This window comes from Callorhinus ursinus, unplaced genomic scaffold (assembly GCF_003265705.2).
Source record: "Callorhinus ursinus isolate GAN/ISIS: 27379988/994484 unplaced genomic scaffold, GSC_fseal_2.0 scaffold6, whole genome shotgun sequence".
In the NCBI taxonomy this organism is placed as follows: domain Eukaryota; kingdom Metazoa; phylum Chordata; class Mammalia; order Carnivora; family Otariidae; genus Callorhinus; species Callorhinus ursinus.
Genome location: NW_027397068.1, coordinates 79,340,326 through 79,364,036, shown reverse-complemented (window position 1 = coordinate 79,364,036; position 23,711 = coordinate 79,340,326). Strand labels below are relative to the sequence as shown.

General features: G+C 55.1%; 1 protein-coding gene across 2 annotated transcripts; it reads left to right on the top strand.

Annotated features, from left to right (window-relative positions):
• The first annotated feature begins 297 nt into the window (after positions 1 to 297).
• DACT2 (dishevelled binding antagonist of beta catenin 2) lies at positions 298 to 10,259 on the top strand. Of its 2 annotated transcripts, XM_025866581.2 has the most exons (4): positions 298 to 552; positions 5,874 to 6,006; positions 6,927 to 7,169; positions 7,785 to 10,259. In XM_025866581.2, exons 1-4 carry the CDS (start codon positions 298 to 300, stop codon positions 9,401 to 9,403), a joined length of 2,250 nt encoding a protein of 749 aa, XP_025722366.2. In that variant the 3' UTR covers positions 9,404 to 10,259. The 2 variants fall into 2 exon arrangements, with proteins under 2 accessions (XP_025722366.2, XP_073749622.1); XM_073893521.1 differs by lacking the exons at positions 298 to 552; positions 5,874 to 6,006 and adding an exon at positions 6,050 to 6,541.
• Positions 10,260 to 23,711: the final 13,452 nt, after the last annotated feature.

The window sequence follows — 23,711 nt, the reverse complement described above, 5'->3', positions numbered from 1 at the left end:
TTCGGTCCCCTCCAGACTCACCGCAGGGCGTGGGTCCCAGGGCCCCCAAGGGCGCGAGGCTCCGACGACGGGGCGGGCCCGGGGGCGGCCGCTGTGACCTCGGGGCGTGTGCAAACACCGCCCTCCGCGGCCACCGATAGGTCCCACCCCACCTTGGAGACCTGCGGGGCGGGGGCGGGGAGAAGCGCCGCAGGAGGCCGCGCGCGCGGCCGGGTGCTCGGAGGAGACTCTGGGAGGCCGGGGAGGCCCGGCAGGCTCCGGGGAGGCCGGGCAGGCTCGCGGGAGGCCAGGCGCGGGATGTGGGCGCCAAGCGGCCCGCAGGGGCCCGCGGGCTGGGACCGCCGCAGGGTGGGCGCCCGGCTGCGCGCCGCGCTCGCGGGGCTGCACGAGCTGCAGGGGCTGCGCGCCACGCAGCAGGCGCGCGTGCGGGGCGCCCTGGCCATGCAGCCCCCGCCGGGGCCCGCCGCCCCCCGCGGCCCCGAGCACCCCAGCGGCCCCCGCGCGCACGAGCTGCGGCTGGAGGCGGCGCTGGAGGCGCTGCAGGAGCAGCTGGTAAGGAGCGCGGGGCCCCGGGGGTGCTAGGGCGCGCGGGGAGGCGGCGAGCCGGGCCACCTGGCGCGGGCGGCGCCGCGGCTGGGCTGTCCGACTGATTGAAGGGCACCCCTTGGGATTTCAGGGAACGCAGTTTGGGTTCAAACGAGAGGGCCGCGGAGGCCCGAGGCACAGGGATAAGGATCCTGATTCAGAAAGGCGCACTGGGGCGCACCCTGGCGCTGCCGCCTTCCCCGAGCAGGCAGGCTTTTAGCGTGCATTCCTGTTTCACTTCCGGCGCTGTTCTGATAAGAGCGCATTAGGTCGGGTTCTCCTGGTGGGGGCTTACTCGGGATCCTGGTGTCAGACCCGGGATACAGGTGTCCCTGCTGCGCAGGCTCAGGAACATTGCCCGCGTGCTCGGCGCAGCCCGAATTGTCCCCACAACGTGCTCAGGTTAAATGGGGTCCGGTCATTGTAACAAAATAGTGAGGAAAGCATGTATCCCATGAAAGCTTCTTCAGTTTTAAATTGTAACCTGACCTGTAAAATGAGGCGTGGCCTCTGAATCCCAGAGGCCTTAATACCGGGGACCCTCCTAGGATTGCTTTACCTTTGTGTCTCCTGGCTACCTGGCCGCCTCCAAATGCCAGCACCTTTTTACAGGGTTGAAGACGCTCAGATGGTTGCTCCTCCCTTTTTAATCTGCTGCAGGCTTTCTCTTCGTGTATTGGAAACAACTCAAGAGTTTTTCCAGTATTGAGTATGTTTTAAAGGAAAAATGAAAAGGCTATATGGAAACATTCCTATCTGATGCAGTTAATTCTAGTCCTCTTAAAGTGGAATTTTTTAAATTTAGAAATTCAAATCTGTTCTGTTTAAAAGCTGCTGGCCGTCTTCGCAAAGCTGCCCAATGATTCTGCAGCCTTGCTATCAGCTTAGCTCCCTCCCGTTACCGGCTTGTTGGGTGTTTCTGGATTCCAGAATCTGGAAGATGCCTCCCAGGACTCCGGACTCCTATTGCAAAAAGCAGGCGGAAGGTGGAGGGGGAAGAACCTGGGCCCTGACTATGCAGCCTCCCCTCTGTGATTGAGCTGCCCCACAGAAGGCAGGAGCCGGCTCTGGAAGGGGACCGTCACCCGTGTTTTACCGCCCTTAGTGGTCTGCCCCGGTTCCCCGCATGTCTGCACTGCAAGCTCCGCGGCACACAGCCGCCTACAGAGATGCGTGGCTCCCGGGGAAGAGCCGGGAGCTGCTGAGATGCTGGCCTCAGCGCTCCTCAGCGGGGCAGAAGCACAGCTGGCGATTAACTTGACTTAAGTAATACACAAATCAGACTTGGGAGTCGTCAGCCTCTAATTACAAGTAGCCTTTGGAAGAGATCAAACAGGTTTTTTTGTTTAAAAAAATTTTTTTTATGTGGGGACCAGAAGGAACACGCAGACTTTGTCTTCAAACTTTGTTCTTGGCATGGATTATGTGATCAAAAGAAGAATAATTGAATTTGTGTGACATCAGCTAGGGCTTAACACTTAACATTTTTCTTGCAGGGAAAAAAATAGGAGTAATACTAGTTCCGTGATGAAGAGTATAATCAAAAGCCTTTCATCCGCAGCGCGGTTGCAGACTCGCAGCGCCCGCTCACTCAGGGCCCTTCCCAGTCCCGCGCTGGCGTGGACCGAGCGTCAGTGTTCAGGTGTGAAGACAGGAAGGGCTTGGATCTGCCCCTCGGCAGCTTTGTCCTGCAGGAGTTCGCCCGTGAGAATGAGCCTGAGCGTTTCTGGGGATTTAAACTGCAATTAGGAACTTAGCAGAGTTAGCACGTTAACACTTACCCAAATGGGCTGCACCTAAAGTCACAAAGGAACAGGCAGTAGGTGCTTAGTAAGTATTTGGTGAGCAAATAAAGGCGTGGCTTCCGTTGCTCTTAACAGAAGAGAACGTTTACTGTCTCCCTGGTCTAGATTTCTGAGCCAGTGATGCCCCCGTGCCCTCTGCGCAGGGCAGCTGCTTCTCCCTGTCCAGCCCTGTGCTTCTGTTGATAACGCCAGGGAGATCGGTCATCCGTGAGAAGTGGCCGCCGTCCCCATTTCCTAGGAGTTAGGTGCCCGGCGACACTGCCATGGCCTGCAATGCCCCAGAGGAGGCCGGAAGCTCCACCTCCCAGCAGGAGGTGCCGTGGGAGAGGTGCTCTGAGGTGCAAGTGAAGAAAGGTTCTGGGGACCCGCAGTGAAATCTTACCCTGAAGAATTTCCCAGGAGTTGACTTGGCCGGTCATGACTTGTCCTAAGAGTGGCAGCGTGCAATGATTGCTTCTCACTGGCGGGTTCTGGCATTAAATTCTGCAAGAGCAGGCTGCCTCCGCAGCAGTTAGCATGAGGTCGGCTGTGTTCCCTGGACCGGCCATGCTTGCTTCCTGAACTCACACGGGAGTGAACTTGCCCAAGTTCACCAGTGAGGGCAGGGCATCCCCAGGACTGTGCCAGGCCTCCGTCCGGTACTCGTGAGGCTGATCTGTGCCCCTGGGGCCTTTGCTGTTGATTGATGGACCTCTTTTGCAGCCTGGCGGTAATGTTTACCCGCGTACAGGGCCCGGGGGTAGCCACGGCAGTCACGTCTGTCCTGTTTCCTTTGCATACTCTCAGCTTTTGAGGAAAGAAAAAAGGTTCAGGTTTAGACGCCATGGGTGTATCCTGAACTTGAGGGCATTTTTTCCTTTTTGTCCTTTGGGTCTGCCCTAAAGGTTTGAGGAGACCGGAATGCAGAGTCGTGGCTGGAAACCCAAAGACAAACAAGTGGAAATCAGATGGTTCTCTTATGGTACATGAAGTAAACATTTCAGAGAAAGGGATAAGCTGAGTCTTTGTTTTTAATGGCATTCCCTGGATTGCCGTGCTCAAGCTTCTTGCCTCTGTGAGAACCCTTTGCATTCCCTGGGAGGCTTGTCCAGATGCAGGCTCCCAGGTGTGGCCAGGATCCCAGGAATCTGCATTTACGCTCAGGCGATCCCACCTCCTGGGGAAGTGTGTGCTCCCTTACCCGCTTGGCCCCTTACACGGGGGGGTGGATTCCGACACCTTTCGCTGCCCTGATGCCTGGATGCTGGGGACAGAGGTAGGGAGGAGGGGGGGCCCCCAAACTTGCTGGCTCTGACGGGGATGCATGTGGCTGCCACAGTCCCGTTCACCCAGTGCTGACGTGTCTGTAACATTTTCTCTGCAGAAGAAATATGTGGAGAGAGATGCTCTGTGGCTGGGTTGCCATGGATTATGCTCTGTCCTGGTCACAGAACCAACTTGAGACGATTAGCACAAAGTTAGATGCCAAGAAGGAGTTAATGAAGAGCAGAGACATACAACCCCAAGGGAGGGACGGGGGGAAGGGTTAATGAGGACAGTGTAAATCCCCGATGGCGAAGCCCTGTGGGCCAGCGGGCAGGTCCTGAGGATGCGGTAAATCATCTGCGAACCCCGAGAGCCCGTGTGCCTGTGGCCTCTGGACATTAATCGGAAACCACCCACCGAAGGCCTGGCTGGCCAAACATTAATCACCAAGCAGTTAGTCTCAGCACAAACACACAGAGGTGACTCTTTTTTGTGGAAGGAAGGACGCGAACTGGGGCATCAGAGGTGCTCGCTTCCTTCAGAAGGACGAGAACATCGTAATTTCGAAGAGAAGAGGTCAGATCGGTTTGTAAGCATCGAGGTGTGACCTAACAGAGGAACTGACTTTTCTGTTGGCACAGTGGCCTTACTTTATGACAGGAAAAGAAAAGTCGGTTGCAGTGAAAAGGCACACGGGCCCCTTTGCCTGAATCTAGTGCTCTTTACGGGGAGGGTCGTTCGCGGAAGCCCATCTTTGCATACCTCTCTCTCTGCTCTTCACCTGGGTAACGTTTTCCTTTGTAAAAGTATTCAGAGTCAGAAGCCAGATGTTTAGGCTGGACTGGATGGTTCAGGGATTATAAAGTTTTTATTAAAGTCAGGACTGGTTTTTGCTGTGATATGTTTACAGATAGTGGCTTTGAGACTCTGTTGAGACTCTTTGAGACTCTGTTGCTGTAACACGTGGAGCTTGCTCTCAGAGCCCTGGATGGGGTCCTGGAGCAAAGGGGAGTTGGGCACCGTGGCCCCGGGGGAGGTGGCCTGGGCCTGGTGGCCCGGGGAGGTGGCCTGGCATGCACCAGGCACTGTGTCAGGCCCTGGGCTTCTCACCCACTTCGCCTCACCTGGGCTAGCGTCTGATCGCTGTGCCCACATGACTCCCTCGTAAGAATTAGAAATTACTGCGACCTGCTTCCCTCTTGGACCGCATCCCCATAGTACTGAGATTACTGAAATAATTATGAGGCTCAGGGGAATTCCGCACTTTCTGTATTAAATTTGAAACACAACTAATCATTTTCTTAAACAGGGTGAACCACATAATTACATTCATTCATTATTTGCCTTAAACTTAATTGTTGATAAAAATAAGAAATTTATGCAGCACCCCTTGAAAACGGTGTTGTTTTATAATCGAAAGAAGAAAATCAGTATTTGTGAAGCACTCAGTGCTAGCTGCTGTACATATATATTATTTACATGTGGGAATGTGTGCGAATACGTATTCTGAGCATTAACCGCATACACATATTTTATGTGTATTATATAATTACACACAAATATGTTCAGCTAATGCTCTTAATAACTCATTTACGGCTGAAGCCTGGAGAGGGTAGAGCCTCGGGGCAGAGCTAAGAAGTGAACCTCTACACCCGGAAGATTCTCGGGCAGATTTTTGAGGCTTGCTGAGTGCAGGCACTGTCCCCTCCTGCCGGGCCTCCGCCCTGTCCCTTCTCCTAGAAGAGCCAGCTGTAAAGGGGGGAAGGTGCAGAAGGGGGCCTTTTTCTCTCCGGGACTTTCCTAGGCCCTTGAAAAGTCCGGGGGTCACCCAGGGCCTGCTGAGTAAAAGAATATGGCGCGGGAGTGTGGGAAAGTAGGTTCTTACATAAAACTCGGAGAACAGCGGCTGAACGCGTCGTCTGTGCCACGGGGTAGAAAAAGCACCAAGAGTAGGTGCTTTGATCCCGAGCTCAGAGGCTGTATCAGCCTCCCTATAGAGAAATACGTAGTTGAGAATTGCTGATTTTTCCATAAGTCTGCAGCTTCGGGTGGGAAACCGGTTGGCGGGGGAGGGGTGACTGGAGGCAGGGGAATTGTTTCGGGGGTGGGGGGGTACAGAGTTGCTGGAGCCTGTGGATTGTGGAGTTAACGTCGCAGGCCCAGTGCTGACCTCCCGTGGGGCGCGGAGCTTGTGTTCTGCCCTCGGACAGCGTTATTTCTCATGCTCTCACTTCCTAGAGCCGCTTACGACGCCAGGATACCGGCCTGAAGACCCGCTGGGAGCAGCTGGACCGGCGGATGGGTGAGCTGCAGCTGGACGTGCGCCGACCCTGCAGCGAGGCGGCCGACAGCGACAGCAGGCCCAGCTCAGGTAGCCTGCGCCCCGGGGGACCGCACACGTGCGGGGCCGCCCAGGCTCCCGGGCCCGGCTCAGTGAGGGCGGCCCCAGCCTGGAGAACCCGTTCCCGAGGAGTACTGGAAATGCACCCCTTCCCCCATTCTCCCCAAATGTGCTTCGGGAAAAGGGGAATGTGCACGTAGGGTGTGTTCATGGAGAGACTTCTTGATGGATGAAGCCGCCGTGAGTGTCTCATCTCTGTCTGGGCTGACACAGATTCCGGGCCGTGTTCAGGTTGGATTAACAGGGGGGTTGTCAAGAACTGTTTTATGAGACCACAGTCTGCAGGTTTATACAGTCTCAATTCTGCGTGATCTGTCAGAGAAGGGGGTCAGGACACTGTCCCCTTGCCCGCTGCCCGTGTGTCCCTTGCCCTAGAGCTGCGAGGTGATGGTTCTGGAGCCGTTCCGACCCTCCTGGTTCAGGGCACGTCATCCCACCTGGCCGGAGCCTGGTGTGCGGCCACCCCAGGACACCGCGGATGGCGCTGTCTGCTGTTCCTCTTTCTGTAAATTTGCAGAACCACGTCCTGGTCTGGGTGGGCGATGCGTGCGTCGGGGTCCGGGCTGGAGGCCCACAGCGCGCTGCCCTTCCTCTGAGCCACAGGCACCAGGGGGGCAGGGACAAGGACGCCAGAGGTCTGGCCCCATCGGGAGAGGGAAGCCACTTGCCTGGGAGGGGGGCGCGCCGGTGGGGGGGGGCATGGGCGAAGGGGGCTCCCACGGACCATGTTCACAGGGCGACGGCGGACAGTAACAGGGAGCCCCCGGCCAGCATCTCCAGTGCCCGCCTTGCTGAGACCCGGAGCCCCCCCCCTGAGCACCGGGGCCTGCTCGGGCAGGAAAGGGGCTGTTGCGCCGGGGTCGCTGACCACCTCCGCTCACCCCGTCTAGGCTTCTACGAGCTGAGCGACGGAGGCTTCTGCTCCCTGTCCGCCTCCTGCACATCCGTGTGTAGTGACCGCATGTCCTCCTCCCTGGGAACTTTGCCGCCAGCTGACCCCACGGCCAGGCCCGACGCGGGGGACTGCCGGCCCCGGTCGGCCGATGAGACCACCGTGCACGGAGCACCCCCACCCGCCTGGGTCCCCCAGGCCATGGAGGACGGCATGTCCCGGCCCAGGCCCGTGTCTACAGGTAAAGGAGAGCCGGGAAGGGTGGGACGTCCCATCCGGGTGTGGGGGCGGCTGGGGGGCTGTTCCACCACCGAGCACAGAGCGGCGAAGCCCCGTGTGCGTCTGGTGCTGGTCCCACACGTACTCTATAGGCTTTTTTTGGTTTTTGGATGGAGACAGGAGTACTTCCGTTCATTACAGCAAGTCTGTTGTGATAAAAAGCATTTTTTTCTTAGGATTTAAGTGGACATCAGAAAGTTATTTTAAAAAAAAAAACCCTTCTAGAACCCTTACACACCCTGACGGGTACCTGTCTAATTGGAATGGACACAGCACCTAGAGCGACCCAAACCCTGGGCGAATGAGGGCATTGAAATGATAGATTTTGAGTCCAGGCTTTACCTTCAAGCTGTGGCAGAGAGGGGAGACCAGAGCAGGTGATGGAGTTAGCGTGCAAGCAGCCCCCTCCGCAAGCTCGAGTCCCGGCGTTGGCATGCACAGTGGGCCGCTGTTCCTGCCCGCCTCCCGCCCACACCTGCACAGCGCACTGCACCGTTGTGGCACTGCATGGAAGGTGACACTAGGACTGTACTGGGGTCTCCACGATTCACCTGTTGCTCATTTTTCTCATTCCCAGGTGATCTTGAAAGAGTCCTGCCATCTGAGGTGGCGCTCCAGAAAGCCAGCGCACACCCCAAGTCCACTTCCGTTCTCTGCCACGGGATGGACCTCCCAGCCCCCGTGCTGGACCCCAAATACCAGCGTGACCTGGTGTCCAAGGGCGGCAGGGAGGTGTACCCGTACCCCAGTCCCCTGCACGCTGTGGCTCTGCAGAGCCCGCTCTTTGCTCTACACAAAGAGACCCTGCAGGGTCACGGCCACTCGCCCTCTAGGGAGCCCCTCCCCAGCCCCGCGGCCCTGGGCTCCATCCGGACTGGACCTGTCCTTGAGGCTGGTCCAGCTGCAGCCTATATAGACAGGCTGTTGAGGCTGCGGGCCCGAGGGACCCCCCCAAGGGGCAGTGTGGGTGAGCCCGGACCCTCAAGACTTGAGGCGCCCCCATCCCCGCGGGTGCTTGGTGGCCAGAGAGCGGATGGTGAAGGTGGGCTGGGGAAGCTGGTGTGCCCCTCAGGGAAAGCAGGCACAGGTGGGACGGCTCAGAGGGCGGGCAGCAGCAGGGACAGCCTCAAGCAGCGGGGGCCTGCACTGCTCGCAGCCACGCCACGCTCCAGCAGCCTTCCAGAGGAGGGACCCAAACCCCCGATTGGCTGCGTCTGTGGGGAGACCGTGAGGGGCTCCCCGCAGTCGGGGCATGGGCCAGCCCCCTCTCCCCGCCCCCAGGCTCAGCAGCAGGCTCTCAGCTGCCAGGACAGCACAGCCCTGTTGCCTACCAGGAAGGGGGGCAGGGAGAGCCCTGCGCTGGCCCCAGGGCACTGTGCCCCGCCCCCATTTGCTGACAGCGGAGCTTCCCCCCTAGGGCTGAAAACAGGCCACCCCAAGACAAAGTCTGTGAAGATCAAGAGAGGGTCCAGTGACAAGGTGCTGCGGTTTGGGGGTCAGCCGTCCCCTGGGGGGGCCCTCGCAGCCCCACTGTTGCCCCCCGAGTGGGGGCAGGGTCTCAGGAGGAGACCCACCCTGGCGGGGACGGCGCCCAGCCGGTCCTGCTCTGAGCCCAGACTCTACCCTGTGCCCCTCCTGGTGCCCCTGCTAGTGGCCCGACGGGAGGGTCACCGGGCCCCCGCCCAGGCCTCTTTCCCCTTGGAAGTGGCTGCTCTGGTGGCGGCCGGGGGGCAGGTGCGGAGGAAGCAGCGCAGGTGGCTGTCCTCCGTGGAGATCTCAGGCAGCCTGGGGCCCCACAGGCTTGCGGCAAGCAGAGCGGGGGGCCCACGGCCGGTGTGTGCCCGCGCCAGGCCCAAGCTGCCTCGCCAGGATGCCCGGGTCAGGAGCGAGTCGGAGGGCTCTGAGCGGTCAGCCGAGGGCGCCTCCCTGCTCCACTCCACCGTGGCCGACAGCAGTGAGGACGGGGCGAGCGACCGCACCACCAGCCACTTTGGAGACCGGGAGTCCAGCGGCAGTGACTCGGAGGCCGGGGCCTGGCCTCAGGCCTGTCCCCCCCAGCCCCCGAGGGCCCCAGGCGCCCGCAGGCCACCCCTGCCCCCGGTGCCCAAACTGTGCCGCATCAAGGCCTCCAAGGCCCTGAAGAGGAAGATCCGACGGTTCCAGCCGGCGGCGCTCAGGGTCATGACCATGGTGTGAGACCCATGGGAGTCGGCTGAGCGCCTCCCCAGCCGCTCGGGGGACGGGGGTCCCAGGGGAAGCCGTCCTCCTGGGGACCCACGGGTGAGCGTGTGACCAGCACAGACAGGCCCTTCCCTGGCTAAGGACCAGGCTCGCACTTTGTTGGCTGTCCAGGATGCGGGTGTGGGTTTGTGTGTCATCTTGCTAGTATGGATTAACTCTGAAGTCACTCAGAAGAGGGGGTGAAGTGGGTCCCCCGGGCTTGCCCCATGGACCGCAGTGGCTCTGGCGAGCGTTGGCCACAGCGGAGACTGGTAGAGACTGCAGTCCCGCCCACCCGCTGCCTCCGTGTCAGCGTCTTCCCGGGGCGGGCCTCCCACCAGGCTTCCCGGGTGTCCGCCTTGTAGCCTGGTGGTCCTCCCGCAGCCCCACCGCCCCCTGGCCCCCGGCCCCATTCTGCATGGGTTGGGCACCGTGGTCACCCCCAGGCCTTCTAAACCATGATTCCCAAAAAGCATTCTCCTAAAGGGCCGGTTGGAGGACTGCTGGAGAAATCAGGGTGTGAATCCCACAGTAAGCCCTCCCCATGCATAAATACGCAGATCACGCCGTTGTCTTCGCTAGCCCATCTCGTGAGCTGCCAGCTCCTTCCTGCTTGCGCGCAGTAGGCCTTCGGTCAAGCCTGACTCCCCACCATGTGGGCGCCCTCACTGGGGGTGGGAAGATGCATTTGCCATGCATGCAGCCCAAACTCTGGGTCCAATACACAAAACAGCATAAAAGTGTTTTTGAAGGGGTGCCCGGCTGGCTCAGTCTGTGGACCATGCCACTCTTGATCTCGGGGTTGTGAGTTCGAGCCCCGCATTGGCTGTAGAGATTAACGTAAAAATAAAATCTTAAAAAAAAAAAAAGTTTTTGAAAAAACCTCTTTTGGTGTTTATTGAAACTGCCCCTCAACTTTTCCAGGATTTTCAAGGAAGCTGCCTGCTGAGTATTGCAACATTTTTAATTCCGGAAGCAGCTCTACCTTGAATCCCTCTCAGCTGCCCTGAAGTGCTTCCCTGGGCCTGGGGCCAAAAGAACAAGTGGGGGACATCTACACCGCGGATCCTGGGTGGCTGGGGACCTCAGCCCCTCCCCGGGGCTAAATGCATGGTTGGCCAGAACTTGGGAAGGAAAAACAGTAAGAAACCCAGCCAAAATGTTTGTAGATTTATGGACATTCATGTAACAAGAGGCCAGTTTCAGGATGCAGTTTAAAGAGCTAAAGATTTTAAAAAAGCGATTGGCATTTTAGAACAAAAGAGGCTGGCCGCTCGGGGTGGTGACACGGAGGCGGAGCAGGACGCAGCAGCTGCCTTGTGTCGAACCTGGGCGATGCGGGCATTTCAAAAAGACAGAAATCGGGCATTTCCCGAGTCTGGGTGGAATTCCCACTCGTGCTTCAAGGAATCAGCTTAGGAACAGGAGAGAGGGTCTTCCTAAGCTTTTTAGAAACTGCTTCTGCAGTTGAACTCAAACCCACCCCTGATGCGATGTTACCCAGGACACTAAGAGCGGTCTAATTCTTAGCCACATGGGACACGAGGGGATGGGAACGTGGGTTTGCCAGGATTCCTGGCGGGTAGGGCTCTGGGGACAGGGTTCCCTCCGTCCCCACGGTGTGCCTGGGCATCCGAGCGGGTCGTTCTGGAGAGGGAGCCGTGGGCTTCCATCCATGGGGTGCACTCCGCTCCCCGATGTCATCCCTGGCGTGTGTTGGAGCTTTGTCCTCCCAGGGGGCTTCGGAATCACTAGCTGCACCGCCGGGACAGGCCCGCCAGGCCGTGTGCCTCCTGCTGGGACACCTGGACTCCGCGATGAAGGGGATGCCGTGGGTTCAGGATCCCCCGGGGCTGTCAACCCAAGAGAACACTGAAGAGAACAAAGGCCTTTATTTGGGGTGTCAGGCAGCAGCTTGGGGAGCATGGGGCCAGAAACGAATCCCACTTGTGTTGGGAGAGCAAGGGGTTTTTATGAGAAAGCAGGAAGGGGTAATTCTGTGATTTCGACGACAAAGAGAAAACTGCTGATTTGGTGCTGACCAGCGGTCAGCTTCATCTCTCCCACTGCTGGTGACCATCTGGTCCTAACGGGCTCCAAACACCCTGTAGCTAGGGCCTCAGTGGTACAGAGGGTCCTCGTGGTCACAGATCAGTCTCTCTCTCCCTCTGTCCCTCCGTCTCTCCGCCTCTCTCCCTCCGTCTCTGTCTCTGCCCCTCCCTCTCTCTCACCTGGAGAGACGTAGACACACACTTCAGTCTGCCCAAGGCCACAAGCTACCTGCTTGCCAGTGTGCTTGCATTTGCTCTCAGGCAGGTTTGGAGTCAAGAGACGTAATTGGACATGCCTCGTCCTCCTGGGGCCCAGATGCCTTGAGGACCTGGGAACACAGCCCAGCTGCACTGTTATCGGCTGCAAGGCCCCAGCTGTTTTCGTGACCTCCCTGGGCTTGCTTCCTCCTTAGTCCCTCGGGGTTCGGCTTGAGGGGCGAACCGACCCTGTTGAACAGGGGCCTGGCCACAGTGGGCTAACCACGCCGGCGTCCTGTCTGCGGAGCGGCCCCACAGCCAGGCGGTCGGGAGAAGGCTTTGGGCAGGAGAGGGCAGAGCAGGTGCCCCCCTCCAGGGTGAGGAGCCTACATGGTCTCTGGCCCCTTCCTCGAGCGACACCCAGGGGACACGGCGCTCTGGGGGAATACTTTAACACACAGTTACAATTCAGAGAATCGGTGATAAGGACCCAGTGTGAGCCGCCACCACTGAGCCTACATTGCAAGCAGAGTCTCTACAAATTTGGAGAAGGATGCTCAGTGGAGGCAGACGGCCCAGGGCACCATGTGCGGACCTGACGACTCATTGAGGCACGCTGTAGCAAGCCACTTACCTGCCTGGGTATTGTTTATTTCTAGCACATGTGGTCGCAACTGCTCAGGGAGGGGAAGTGAAGCAGGAGAACCCGCCTGCAAAGAGCATGGCCTGCAGCACTCGGGGGGGCCTTTGGGGGGCAGGGTTGTGTGCATTTGAAGACATATGAGCTATTTCCCTTTCCTTAAAGTATTTCTTAAAAAGGACAATATAGTTTGACATTCTGGATCATTAGAAATCATGTATAACTTCTACCATGATTAAAATACAAATACTTTAGCCAAAACCAAAAAAATAAACTAGATTCTAAGGATTGAAGTCAAGCTAAGGTAGAAATTGGATATATAAGAGTCGTTAATTATTTATAAAAATTAGAAAAAAGTGTAATTATGTCAGAGAAAATGCCCCACCATACTTCCGCATATTGTGTCATCCGAGGAAACAGAAGGTTTGCCTTTTATCATGGGCTGAATGTCTGTCCCGCGGTGTGCCCGACCTTGGAGGGGCCTGGGGGGTGCGGGCTTGGGGGGAGGAGGTCAGGTGAGCACACCCCAAGGTGGCAGCACCTGCCGGCCAGAGAAACCAGCCCCGCGGCCCCTGGAGCAGGACCCCCAGCCTCGGCCTGTGGGAGAAGGAGAGTCTGTGTGTCCTCAGGGCCGCCCCTCCGCTTACTCAGGCAGAGAGTGCAGGAGCGGGGAGAGCACTCAGCCCTGTGGGCTAAAGACACTTACACATCCCAAATATTTCTCTTGTGATCAGGAGGGTAGCGGGGGCCAACCAGAGTCTGAGTCTTTAGTCAGCCAGCCAAGCACATTTACGGAGCACCTACTGTATACGGGAACTGGCTGCTGTGTGGGGGGAGGGGAAGGTCAGCTCTGGGAGCTGTGTCTTGTTGGGGGAAACAGGCGCGACCAAGGGAGGGCTCGCGGGGAAGGACAGGGGACGGCACACTCACAGGCTTCCCTGGGCCGGGCAGTGTGGAGGGGACCCGAGGCAGAGCGGAGATTTACCCCGCAGAGACATGGAGCTGGGGGGGGATGGGAGGCTGGCAGGACCCGGGGGGGCCCTCAGGGTGGCCCAGCACGCGGGGAGGACGCTGAGGTGGGAACAGGCAGGGGCTGCTCCTTGGCACTGCAGCAGAAGGGGGTCCCGGGGCAGAGACCCAGGGCAGGCCGGGCAGCGGGGACCCCAGTGCAGAAGGGGCTCAGCGGGGAGGCCTGGGGAGGCCAGCGGGCGCAAGGAGGGGGCTCCGTGTGATTGGGTGGGGAGCGCCTGTGGGTTTCTCTCGTTGGCTCTGACGTGGAAGCAGGGACAGAAGCCAGGGCAACTGCCATTTGGGGCAGACTGTTACAGAAACTACTGTCCAGCCTCCTGAACGGTCAGTGCAGACAGCTGCTGACGCCCTGCGGGCCTGAGGAGGCAGCTGGCCTCCGAGCCGGTTTCCATGCGGGCCGCGGAGGGCCACGGGGCAGAGCTCCTTTGGGACACCAGGCTGTGCCACCATCCACGTGTACGGCCGTCTGTCAGGAGCCGCGGAGAACACAGGAGGACTGCGTCCGGGAAGGCCCGTTCCCGGGCTGCACTGACCTGGGGCCAGGAAGGGGCCCGCGAGGAGGCAGAGGGCCCCCGCCAGGGGTGTGCGGTGCGGACGGCGCCGAGGGAGGTGTCGCGGAGCTGCCACGCACGTGACCAGACACACAGCGGGTGGCGGGTCTGTGGGGGGAGCCCTCCATCTGCCGCAGAAGACCCCGCACAACAGCGACACAGAATGAGAGAGACCAGGGGCACGTCCGGTGTCACTCATCCCCAGGGGGACCTCTGAACTCTTGCTGACGCAGGAGTGCGTCCGTCCTCCCAGAAATAAGAACCGGCATTTCTGTCTCTATTTTAAGATGCTTTATCCTTTTCTCTCATTTTTTTATTCCATCTTGTTTCCATTGTCAGGCTCCTTGCAGCCGCGACCACCTGACCGAGGATGAAATCCGCCGCACACCACTTACTTCAGTGAGCTTCAGCCTCGCCTTCCTTATTTCCCCCATGCCCACCTGCTGTCCCATTTGGGGTCACAGGGTCCATCTCAGATTCGGGTCCCTGCGCCACGCTCCCCCCTGGGTGACAGGCAGTGGTGGCTGTGTCTCATCTGGGACCTGGGACGGCAGCATGCCCGCCGCCGCCGCCACCATCCGGCGTCCCCCGGCCCCAGGCTCATCCCAGAGCCGGCCCCCGCGCCGTCGGACACTCGTGCTGAAGGTGAAGGAGGGGGACGGACAGCGTCTGCCCTGAGATCTGGACGGGGCGGGGGGTGGGTGCGGGCGCTCGGCGGGGAGCCCCCTAAGCAGCTGCCAGCCGGTGCTGGGGCAAGGATCTCCTTTCTGTTGATCCTGATTAATCAGGAGCGTTCTGTAGGCTGTCTGTGAGGAGGAGAGTCATTTCTAAGCCCTCCGTGAGGCTCAGCTCTGCACCGCTGATCTTGCTTGCTAAGTACGAGGCGCTCAGGCTGGTCCTCGGCGGCCATGAGGATTCCCACCCTTGCTTGAAGAGGTCTGGCTCCGACCGGTCGTCCAGGAGGAGGAAGCAGACAGTCAGCAGTTCTCAGAAAGCCTGGTGCTCCCAGCGTGTCGGCTTTGGAAAACACGCCAGACAGCAGCTCTCGGAGCTCCGGCCGGAGGCCAGCCCCCAGCCCGCTGCGTCCTGCAGTTGAAGTACTGCCCCCACCACGTCCTAGCAGTCCTGGCAGCCAGCCCGTCCTGCACCGGCCTCCACTGCCCGTCTTTGAAGCGGGTTGGCGCCATGGGGACGTCCTTCAATGGCAGGTCTGTGTCCCACGTAGAAACAAGCTATTGCGAAACCATCAAGATACAGCCTTCAGGACGCGTATGACATCAGAGCCTGGACACAGCACCTCACAGGGCTGCCCGGGCACGCCTGTGGGTTGACCCTGCATGGAGCCAATTCACCGGGGGGACCTTCCAGAAACATCTGCACCTGGGATGATCGGTCTTTGCGATTTGCTCGAGTCTGTAGCCATAGAGGCCCAACTTGGTGGGGACGCGTGCGCGGCTTTGGGGGAAGCGCCTCACCTCACGCAACACGAGCCGCAAACGCCACGGGATGAGAACAGTCGTTCCTGTAGTTGAACTTCATTTACATTTTCCTTACATGTTTTATTTCCTGCCAAATATCTTTTTCACTTACCGAAGTTCAAACTGTTTGAAACAGTGGGCGTTTTAGGACCTGGAATCGGGCAGGTCCACAGAGTCCGTTTGTCTTTACCCCTGTGAGTAGGGAGCCGTGGTAAGTGCATCTCAGAAAGACCGGAGCTGTGAGTGGGAGGCTTGACGGGAACACATAAAAGGAACATCACTTCTTCGCGCACACATCTCCAGGACGAGTCACGGCGGGCCACGGCAATCACACCAGCCACCTGAGCAGCTGAGTAACATTAGAAACCCATTTAATACGAAGATTGCACTTTTACACCTAATTTTGGAGAAAAGATCATTTATCAAAGGATTGTCAGAGGCCCACGGTGGAGAGGATGTCAACTCTTTGGGTTGAGAGAGGTATTAATTAACTCTGAGATTTACGGCGTAGCTGGGAATGGCTGACATTTATTATCTACTATTTATTTTTAACAAGCATCTCTGGGGATTAATGGTTAATGTTCACTGAGCACATCTCACAAAGTGCTTCCACAGAAACCTTCTGACGCTCAGGATGGTTCTGCGAGGTAGATAAGGGAGACACTCGTCTCCATTTTATCTCTGAAAGCTAAAGGCACTCCAGGAAAATTAATAGGTGGATTGCCAGTGTAGAGACTTGCCTGAGGCGAAGGTGGGGCCTCTTCGCTGCAAACCAGCCCTGTCGTCCGTGGTCATGGCTCAGAGCCGCCGCGTGAACTCTGCAGTCACAAGGGCTGCCTCCCCAGCGACCCTGGAGCTCCATGAGTGAGCAGAAGGCTCCCGTTTCAGGAAGAAGCTCCAGTCCCGGGGCTCGATCAGCCTGCAGAGGGGAGCCACAAGGCGTGAGGCCTACCCCGGCCTCTGCCCTCCCGAACGGATATTTCAGGTCCAGCACAGCTCTTAGAGCTTTCCCTGGTTGTTAAAATAAACCCGGCGCGTGTCAGGATCAGACCCTATGCTACCACCAAACTCTGAACATTGGACTCCAGGCGCGCGTACTATATCTCTTGGTTTCTGTTGGTTCGTTGCCTTTTTCTTATTTAAAAACATTTTAAATTTAGAAGTGTTTCAACTCTGCAAAAAATTCAGAAGTCCTACCGCTGTCCCTCGTGTGCTCACCGTCTGGATCTAACACAGGTTAACCTGCTGCGGTATTTCCTTCCTACTCTCTCACTGATGCTGAGACAGGAGACAGCCACCATGGGGAGCACTAAGCAAATCTCTGGTGACCTCTAGATGCGTAAGGAGCACACCCACCCCCAGTAGCTGCCACATGGAGCCCAGTCCTGCCCGTGCTCCCTGCTGACCGGGCCCTCCCGGAACAATGGGTGTTGGGTTGTGCCAATGGGCCATCCATGGGCAAGAGCCAGCTGAGCAGCTTTCCAACTTCCTGTGCAGGGGCATGAGCGCTTCTCTCTACAGACATCACCGTGTGTGTCTCTCCCAAGTGGGCCATAAGCTTCTTCCAGTGGCTGCAGCGAGACTCCACAAATTTTTCATCTTACCATTAGGAAGGTTGGAGTCTAGAATGGGTCTCGCTGGGCTCAACGCAGGTGTCAGCAAGGCTGGCTCCTTCCGGTGGCTCCAGGGGAGGACTGTCCCCTTGCTTTCCAGCTTCTGGAGGCTGCGGGCAGTCCCTGGTTCAGACCTGTCCTCTGTGCACAGAGCCAGCACTGTCAGGCTGAGTCTTTCTCTCTGCGTTTCTCTAGTTTTCTCTCTTGGGCCCTTTCTTCCACGCATGTGCATCCCTGTGATGACCTTGGCCCATCAAGTAATCCAGGATAATCTCCCCATCTCAGGCCAGCAGACTAGCTACCATAACTTCCTCTGCAAACAGTAACTCCCCATTTCCTGCAAGAGCTCCTAAAACCCTTGGAATTTCCTAAATGCTGAGGGTGACAGACACATCTTTTGTTGTGTTAAGGAGGCAACTTTTGGAAAGCCCCTAAGGGGGGGGCAGGTTGTCAGGGGAACCAATCACATGATCAGAGTACCACCCCCTGACCTTGGGGGGAGGGGAGGGGGCTGGAGGTAGGGTTCAATCACCAATGGTCAATGAGTTCATCCATCAGGCCTATGTAATTAAGCCTCCATGAAAACCCACAAATCCGGGGTTTGGAGAGCTTCTGGTCTGCACACGTGTGGGGATTTGGTAAGAGTGGTGCCCCTGGAGAGGGTGTGGACGCTCCTTCCTCATACCTGCCCACCGCGTGTCTCCCGTCTGGCTGTTCTGAGTCGTGTTCTTTCATAAGGAACCAGCAGCTTCTCTGAGTTCTGTGAGCCGCCGTAGCAAACTGAACCCAAGAAGAAGGTTGTGAGGACTTCTGATCTATAGTTGATGGGGTCAGAAACACAGGTGGCCCCCGGCACTTGAGATTGGCATCTCCAATGGGGGACAGTCCACGGGGATGGAGACCCTACCCTGTGGGGGCTGATGCTTTCTCAGGGTAGTAATGTCAGAACTTAGTTTTAGTCAATCTTTAAAAGTTATATTATTAGCAAAATGGGTTTATTCAGGAATAGCAGAGGGATTGCAACTCAGGACAAGCAAACTATGATGGACCATAGGCAAGTCCAAAGAGACAAAGAGAAGGTCAGCTTTTTTTTTTTTTAGGTTTTAGGAGGAAATTGGGGAAGGTTGTTTTAAAACAAAATTTCACTGGAGAAGAACAAGAGTCTGAGGTTGTGGTGGTTTCTTGTTGGCTGTGGGTGGTAGTAAGTAGGTTGTTGTTGCTCAGGGAGAGACCTTCTTTTGTTTTCTCAGAAGTGGAGATACATTCCTATGTGAAAAGTGTCCTTCCAAGGTAAGAATTACCTTCCTTCTGCCTGCTGGTTGGCGGGCTGCCACGATTGGCCTGGCATGAGAGTCCCCCTCCAGAGTTTCAGGTGAGGTGTCCTTCACTCATTTTCACACGTGGAATTGTAGGACGCCCAGCTGGGATCTGGAGAATGGCCTGTCAGTGGTACGGGGCACCCCCACACCAGAACCTAAATAGTTAACATAGTCACAGCTTCCGGGGATCGCACATGAACGTCTTTGGGGACCATCATTCTGTCAACCACAGAGATTAGACCAGGTTTCACTCCGGTGCCTAAGACTTCCTATTTTCTCACTTCTTGCCAAGATTTGGTATTACAGATTTCCCCGCTATCTGAAAACACAGCATTCCTATAGAAAACTCTCATTAGTCAGAATGGCCTTAAGCAAAGCAGCGATTACCATTAATCTATATGTACATATTTTTGAGTGTCCCTAGACTCAAAAATCACCTCTCTTAGGCCTTCCTAATACCTGAGGACACATCTTAATAATGGACACACAAAATCCATGGAGACAAAGCCCGGATGCTCATAGACTCTGCCCGGCGCTCTGGGGCTGGAGCGGAGATGTTGCTGGGGCCCCCGGGGCGGGAGCTCGTGCTCGGTGAGTGCCACCTCCATGCCCACTGGTGAGCCTGCTGCCGACCAACGCTGAGTGGTCTTTTCCTTCTTTTGCCTTTTTTCATAAAAGTGAAAATCCTCTTCAGACTTCTTTTGAGCAAGTGAAAACAAGTAGTAATGTAGGTCTTTCATAAGAGTGAAGTGGTGGGGACGCCTGGGTGGCTCAGTAGGTTGAGGGTCTGCCTTCGGCTCAGGTCATGATCCCAGGGTCCTGGGATCGAGTCCCATGTCGGGCTCCCTGCTCCGCGGAGAGTCGGCTCCCCCCTCTGCCTGCCGCTCCCCCTGCTTGTGCTCTCTCTCTCTCAACAGATAAATAAATAAAATCTTTTAAAAAAGAAATAATAGTGAGGTGGTATATGGTGAGCTTTTGAAAAGTGGGAAATACTTTTATCAGGCTTTATAATGTCTGTAAATCTGATGGATATAAAAGGGTGTTTGATTATGGTTTTAATTTGCATTTCTCTGTTTACAAATGAAATTGAACATCTTTTCCTATTCTTATCAGCCTTCCAAGTTTCTTTTGTGAATTCACTGTATGCATCGTTTCATCTCATTTTTCTAAGGTTTTCATTCATGTACAGGAGTCTTTACAATTTGGAGACCAATTCTTGGTCAGTGGTAAGTTGCAGGTGTTGCAATTACCACTCCCTAGCTGAGCCTTGTCTGTAACTTCGTTTATAATGTTTTCATTGCACATGAGGTTTTCTGTCAAAGCAGTCACATTTATGGATCTTTTAATTTATGGTTTGTTTTAAAAACAACCACTGAAAATTTTTTAAAAATCTTACTCATAGAATTCTTCAGTGTACTATTGTAAAGATATTCTTTATATCTATTAAAAGTTAAATTTTGGATTTCCAACGTAGATCTTCAGTCCACTGGTGTTTACATCTGTGAGTGTGAGGAAGAGCCTCCCTTACATTTTTGCCCGTCTTTCTTCCGTGGTTGTCTTCACCCATCACGGAAGAGACCACCTCTCTGTACTCTGCCTGAGCACCCACACATGTCAGACTGTCTCCGGAGGAATACCTGTCCTGTTTCACTGTTCATTCTCCATCCTACCAGGGCTACAAATAAATTCGACAGCTTTAGGTCAATCTTGATTCCTCTATGGGTCAAATATCCCAACTTTTCTTCTTCAAAGTTCTCTTGTCACTTGGGCTCCTTATACTTGCATGTGGATCACACAGGATCACCTTGTCAAGTTCTGGGCAAAACTTATGGATTTCGGGCCCCTGGGTGGCCCCATCAGTTAAGCATCTTGCCTTTGGCTCAGGTCACGATCCCAGGGTCCTGGATCGAGCCCTGCATCGGGCTCCCTGCTTTGCAGGGAGTCTGCTTCTCCCTCTCCCCTTGCTCATGCTCTCTCTCTCTCTTTCTCACTCTCTTGCTCTCGCTGTCTCTCAAATAAATAAAATCTTTAAAAAAAACTTCTTATGGATCTTAACAGTATTGCATTTAAATTTATAGGTTAATCTGCGGGGAACTGCCATCTTTATGATAGGCTTCCCATCAGTTAGTATTTAGATCTATTTTATGTGTCTCGGTAAATTTTTAAATTTCCTTGCCATGTTTAGAGCAATTTCGGTTACTTTTCTCCCTATACACTTAATTTGTATTATAAATGAAATTGGAATTTTAACATATTTTCTAATTATTTGATGCTGGTGTGTATGTGCATTTGTGTTTGTCTTATATCGAGCAACCTTATTGAACTCTCATATTAGTTTTAAGAGTCTGTCTGTGGCTTTTCTGGGGTTTTCAGCGGACACAACCAAACCAGTCCAAGAGTTTGTTTGAGCCCCAAATATTGCTTCTCTTCCTTACCCAGGTTCTGAAGCAACTGAAAAGTAAGTCAAAATCCAAGCAGCCAAAGGTCATAACATCAGCTCTGTTTGAGAAAATGCTCTAGTATTAGAGGTAATATTGTATCTTCAGACAAGGGGGCTTCCCAATTATGGCCCCCAAGTCAGCACATCGGCCCACCTGATGATCAGCTGGAGATGGAGAGCACACAGGCTCCGGAGGGGGACCGCACGTTAGACAGCCAGGGCCGCAGCGTGGTCGGGGCCCCATGCAAAACCATGCAGAGCCCTCGCGCGCGTCCACCATCTCCCTCCGACTGGTCATGATGTTTACTTGCTATTTAAGGTCCCTCTAAGTCTAGAAAAATTTAAACTGCCAATTCCCAGGATGAGTTTTACCATTCTGTACAATTCCTGTTTTAAAGGTAAATAGAAGAATATTTAACTTGTACAGGAAATCACTGAAGTCGCTCAATGTGTGTTTGGTAGCTTACGCACACTTGGGTGTTTCGTTCTCCCCAGAACAGCGAACGTGCACGGGAAGGGCTCCGCTGCTCTGGTCCCACTTCCCGCCCGCACGTCCACCTGCCGCACAGGCCACAGCAGCACCGTCGGAAGGAAGGGGCGCTGCGGGGCCGCCGCCCTTCCCTTCCCTGTGTCCTCGTTCTCAGGGCCAACCCACGGCCGGCCCAGGGGGGTAACGAGAGCCGCCAGGGCGCGGAGAGGAAGGCTGGCCTCCCAGGGGAGCGGCTGCCTAGACCCCCTTTCCTGGGCCGGAGCCGGAGCTCCTCACCCTGAGCTCGCACCACCGCGGGCGCCCCGAGCCTGTGCTCTCGGGGCGTCGCGATCGCTCCGAGCCCAGGGGGAGGCCAGGAGCTGAGCAGACACACGGCGAGCCCCCTCTGCCCGCACACGCTCCGCGGCCCCGTGGACTGAGCGCAAGGCCGCGGCCGGACGACACCGTGAAGCATCCCGACACAACAGCGGACAGGCCGTGTGCCCGTGAGGGGGTCCTGGCTCCGGCCGCACCAGTTGCGTCTGTGGCGGCCTCCTGAAGTGGGGCGGGCCTGGGGCCACAGAGGGGTATGAAGAAAGGAGCGTTAGGTAACAGAGTTCCTGCTGGGTGGAAGGAAGGGCTTTCGGGGGATGATTGGAGAAAAAGTTCCTGCAAAAGAGAGAAGGTGTCTCTCCCTAATAAATACTGAGTACAAGCCCTAATCTTGCATTTGGGGTGCGCTTTCCCAGCGTCACTGAACTTTCTGGGAGCTCCAGCTCCACGAAAACAGCAAAACCAGACACAGAACAAAGAAGTCACAAAGCACTCATGTCCCATTTTAAAGAAAGTCCTAACATCTCCTAATTGTTGTGTGATTTTTAGCAGATATGCTATTTTTAGGTTAAGAAAATGTTCTATTCTCACTTGCATATACACACACACTGCTCCAAAATGGTGTGAAATTTGAATGCTTTTTCTCTAATTTAATTGTTGTTTTTCTCTAATTTAATTTGTTAATACAATGAATCACAATAGTAACATGTTTACTGCTAAACCAAGCACACATTCATGGAACGCATAATATCGGTGATGAAGTTTTTTGAAGTTCACTCTTTAAATCATTTTATTGTGGAAATTTTTAGGCACAACACTTCTGAAATGCCCGCCACACTGTTTCAACCCATGTCAGTTCATGACCCTCCTCTTCCTCTGCCTGGACCCTCATTACCCCCACCACCCAGATCAGGGGGTTTGCAAAGTTTACATACGTAATGGTTATGATTTCTTTAATGCATTGCTGGAATCAGCTTGCTAATATTCTATTTAGGATTGTAAATTATGGTCATGAAAGAGATTGGTCTATAAACTTCTCTTCCTAAACGAGGCCTATCTGGCTTTCTTACCAGATCTCTGCCAGCTGGTAGAAGGTGCTATGAAGGTTTCCCTCTTGTTAGATTCTGAATATAACAAAATGTAAAAGTCAGGAATCCCCTGTTTGTTAAAGGTTCAGTAGAGACCCTACTTTTTAACCGTCTGCCGTGCAGGGTTTTGTGGATTGTGAACAATTTATTCTTTTTCCTTAATGCTTGTAAGTCTCATCATATTTCCATAACTTCTTGAGCCATCTTGCCAACTGTATTCTGCTAGGACATCTTCGTTTTCCTCTGAGTTTTAAAGCTTGGTTACGTAAAGCTGTTCTTAATCTCCCCTTAGGCTTTGACATATAATTGCCATGTATGTGGTTGCATGGCCTCATTGTGTTATGGCTTATTCCTGCTCTCCCTGATTTTTATCCCTGCTCAGCCTGGCTGGAAGTATAGCAATGTTACTCATTTTACCAAATACAGTTTCTCTTTTTAGTTTTGTTGTTGGGCCAATGTCACCGGAGGTATATTAATATGATTCAGCTTTCCAAAGGCCTGTGCTCCCAAAGCTCCTTCCTACCCCACTTCATCCACGTCTACTCTCAGGTCTGTAATTCTCTTCCTTCTGTCTCCTTTGGGGTCATGCCGTGGCTCCCAGTGGTGTACTCAGTGGACAGGCTTTCGACCATGTTGGCGAAGCCCTACAGCCTGGATCTGCAGTGTTCTGTGGGCGCTAAGTGGTAAATCTTACAATTTTTTATTATCTTAATCACCATACATTACATCATTAGTTCTTGATGTACTGTTCCATGATTCATTGTTTGTGCATAACACCCAGTGCTCCACGCAGAACGTGCCCTCTTTAATACCCATCACCAGGCTAACCCATCCCCCCACCCCCTTCCCTCTAGAACCCTCAGTTTGTTTTTCAGAGTCCATCGTCTCTCATGGTTCATCTCCCCCTCTGACATACTCCCCTTTTCTTCCTCTCCTGCTATCTTCTTCTTTTTCTTTTTTCTTAACATATGTTGCATTATTTGTTGCAGAGGTACAGATCTGTGATTCAACAGTCTTGCACAATTCACAGCGCTCACCGTAGCACACACCCTCCCCAATGTCTATCACTCAGCCA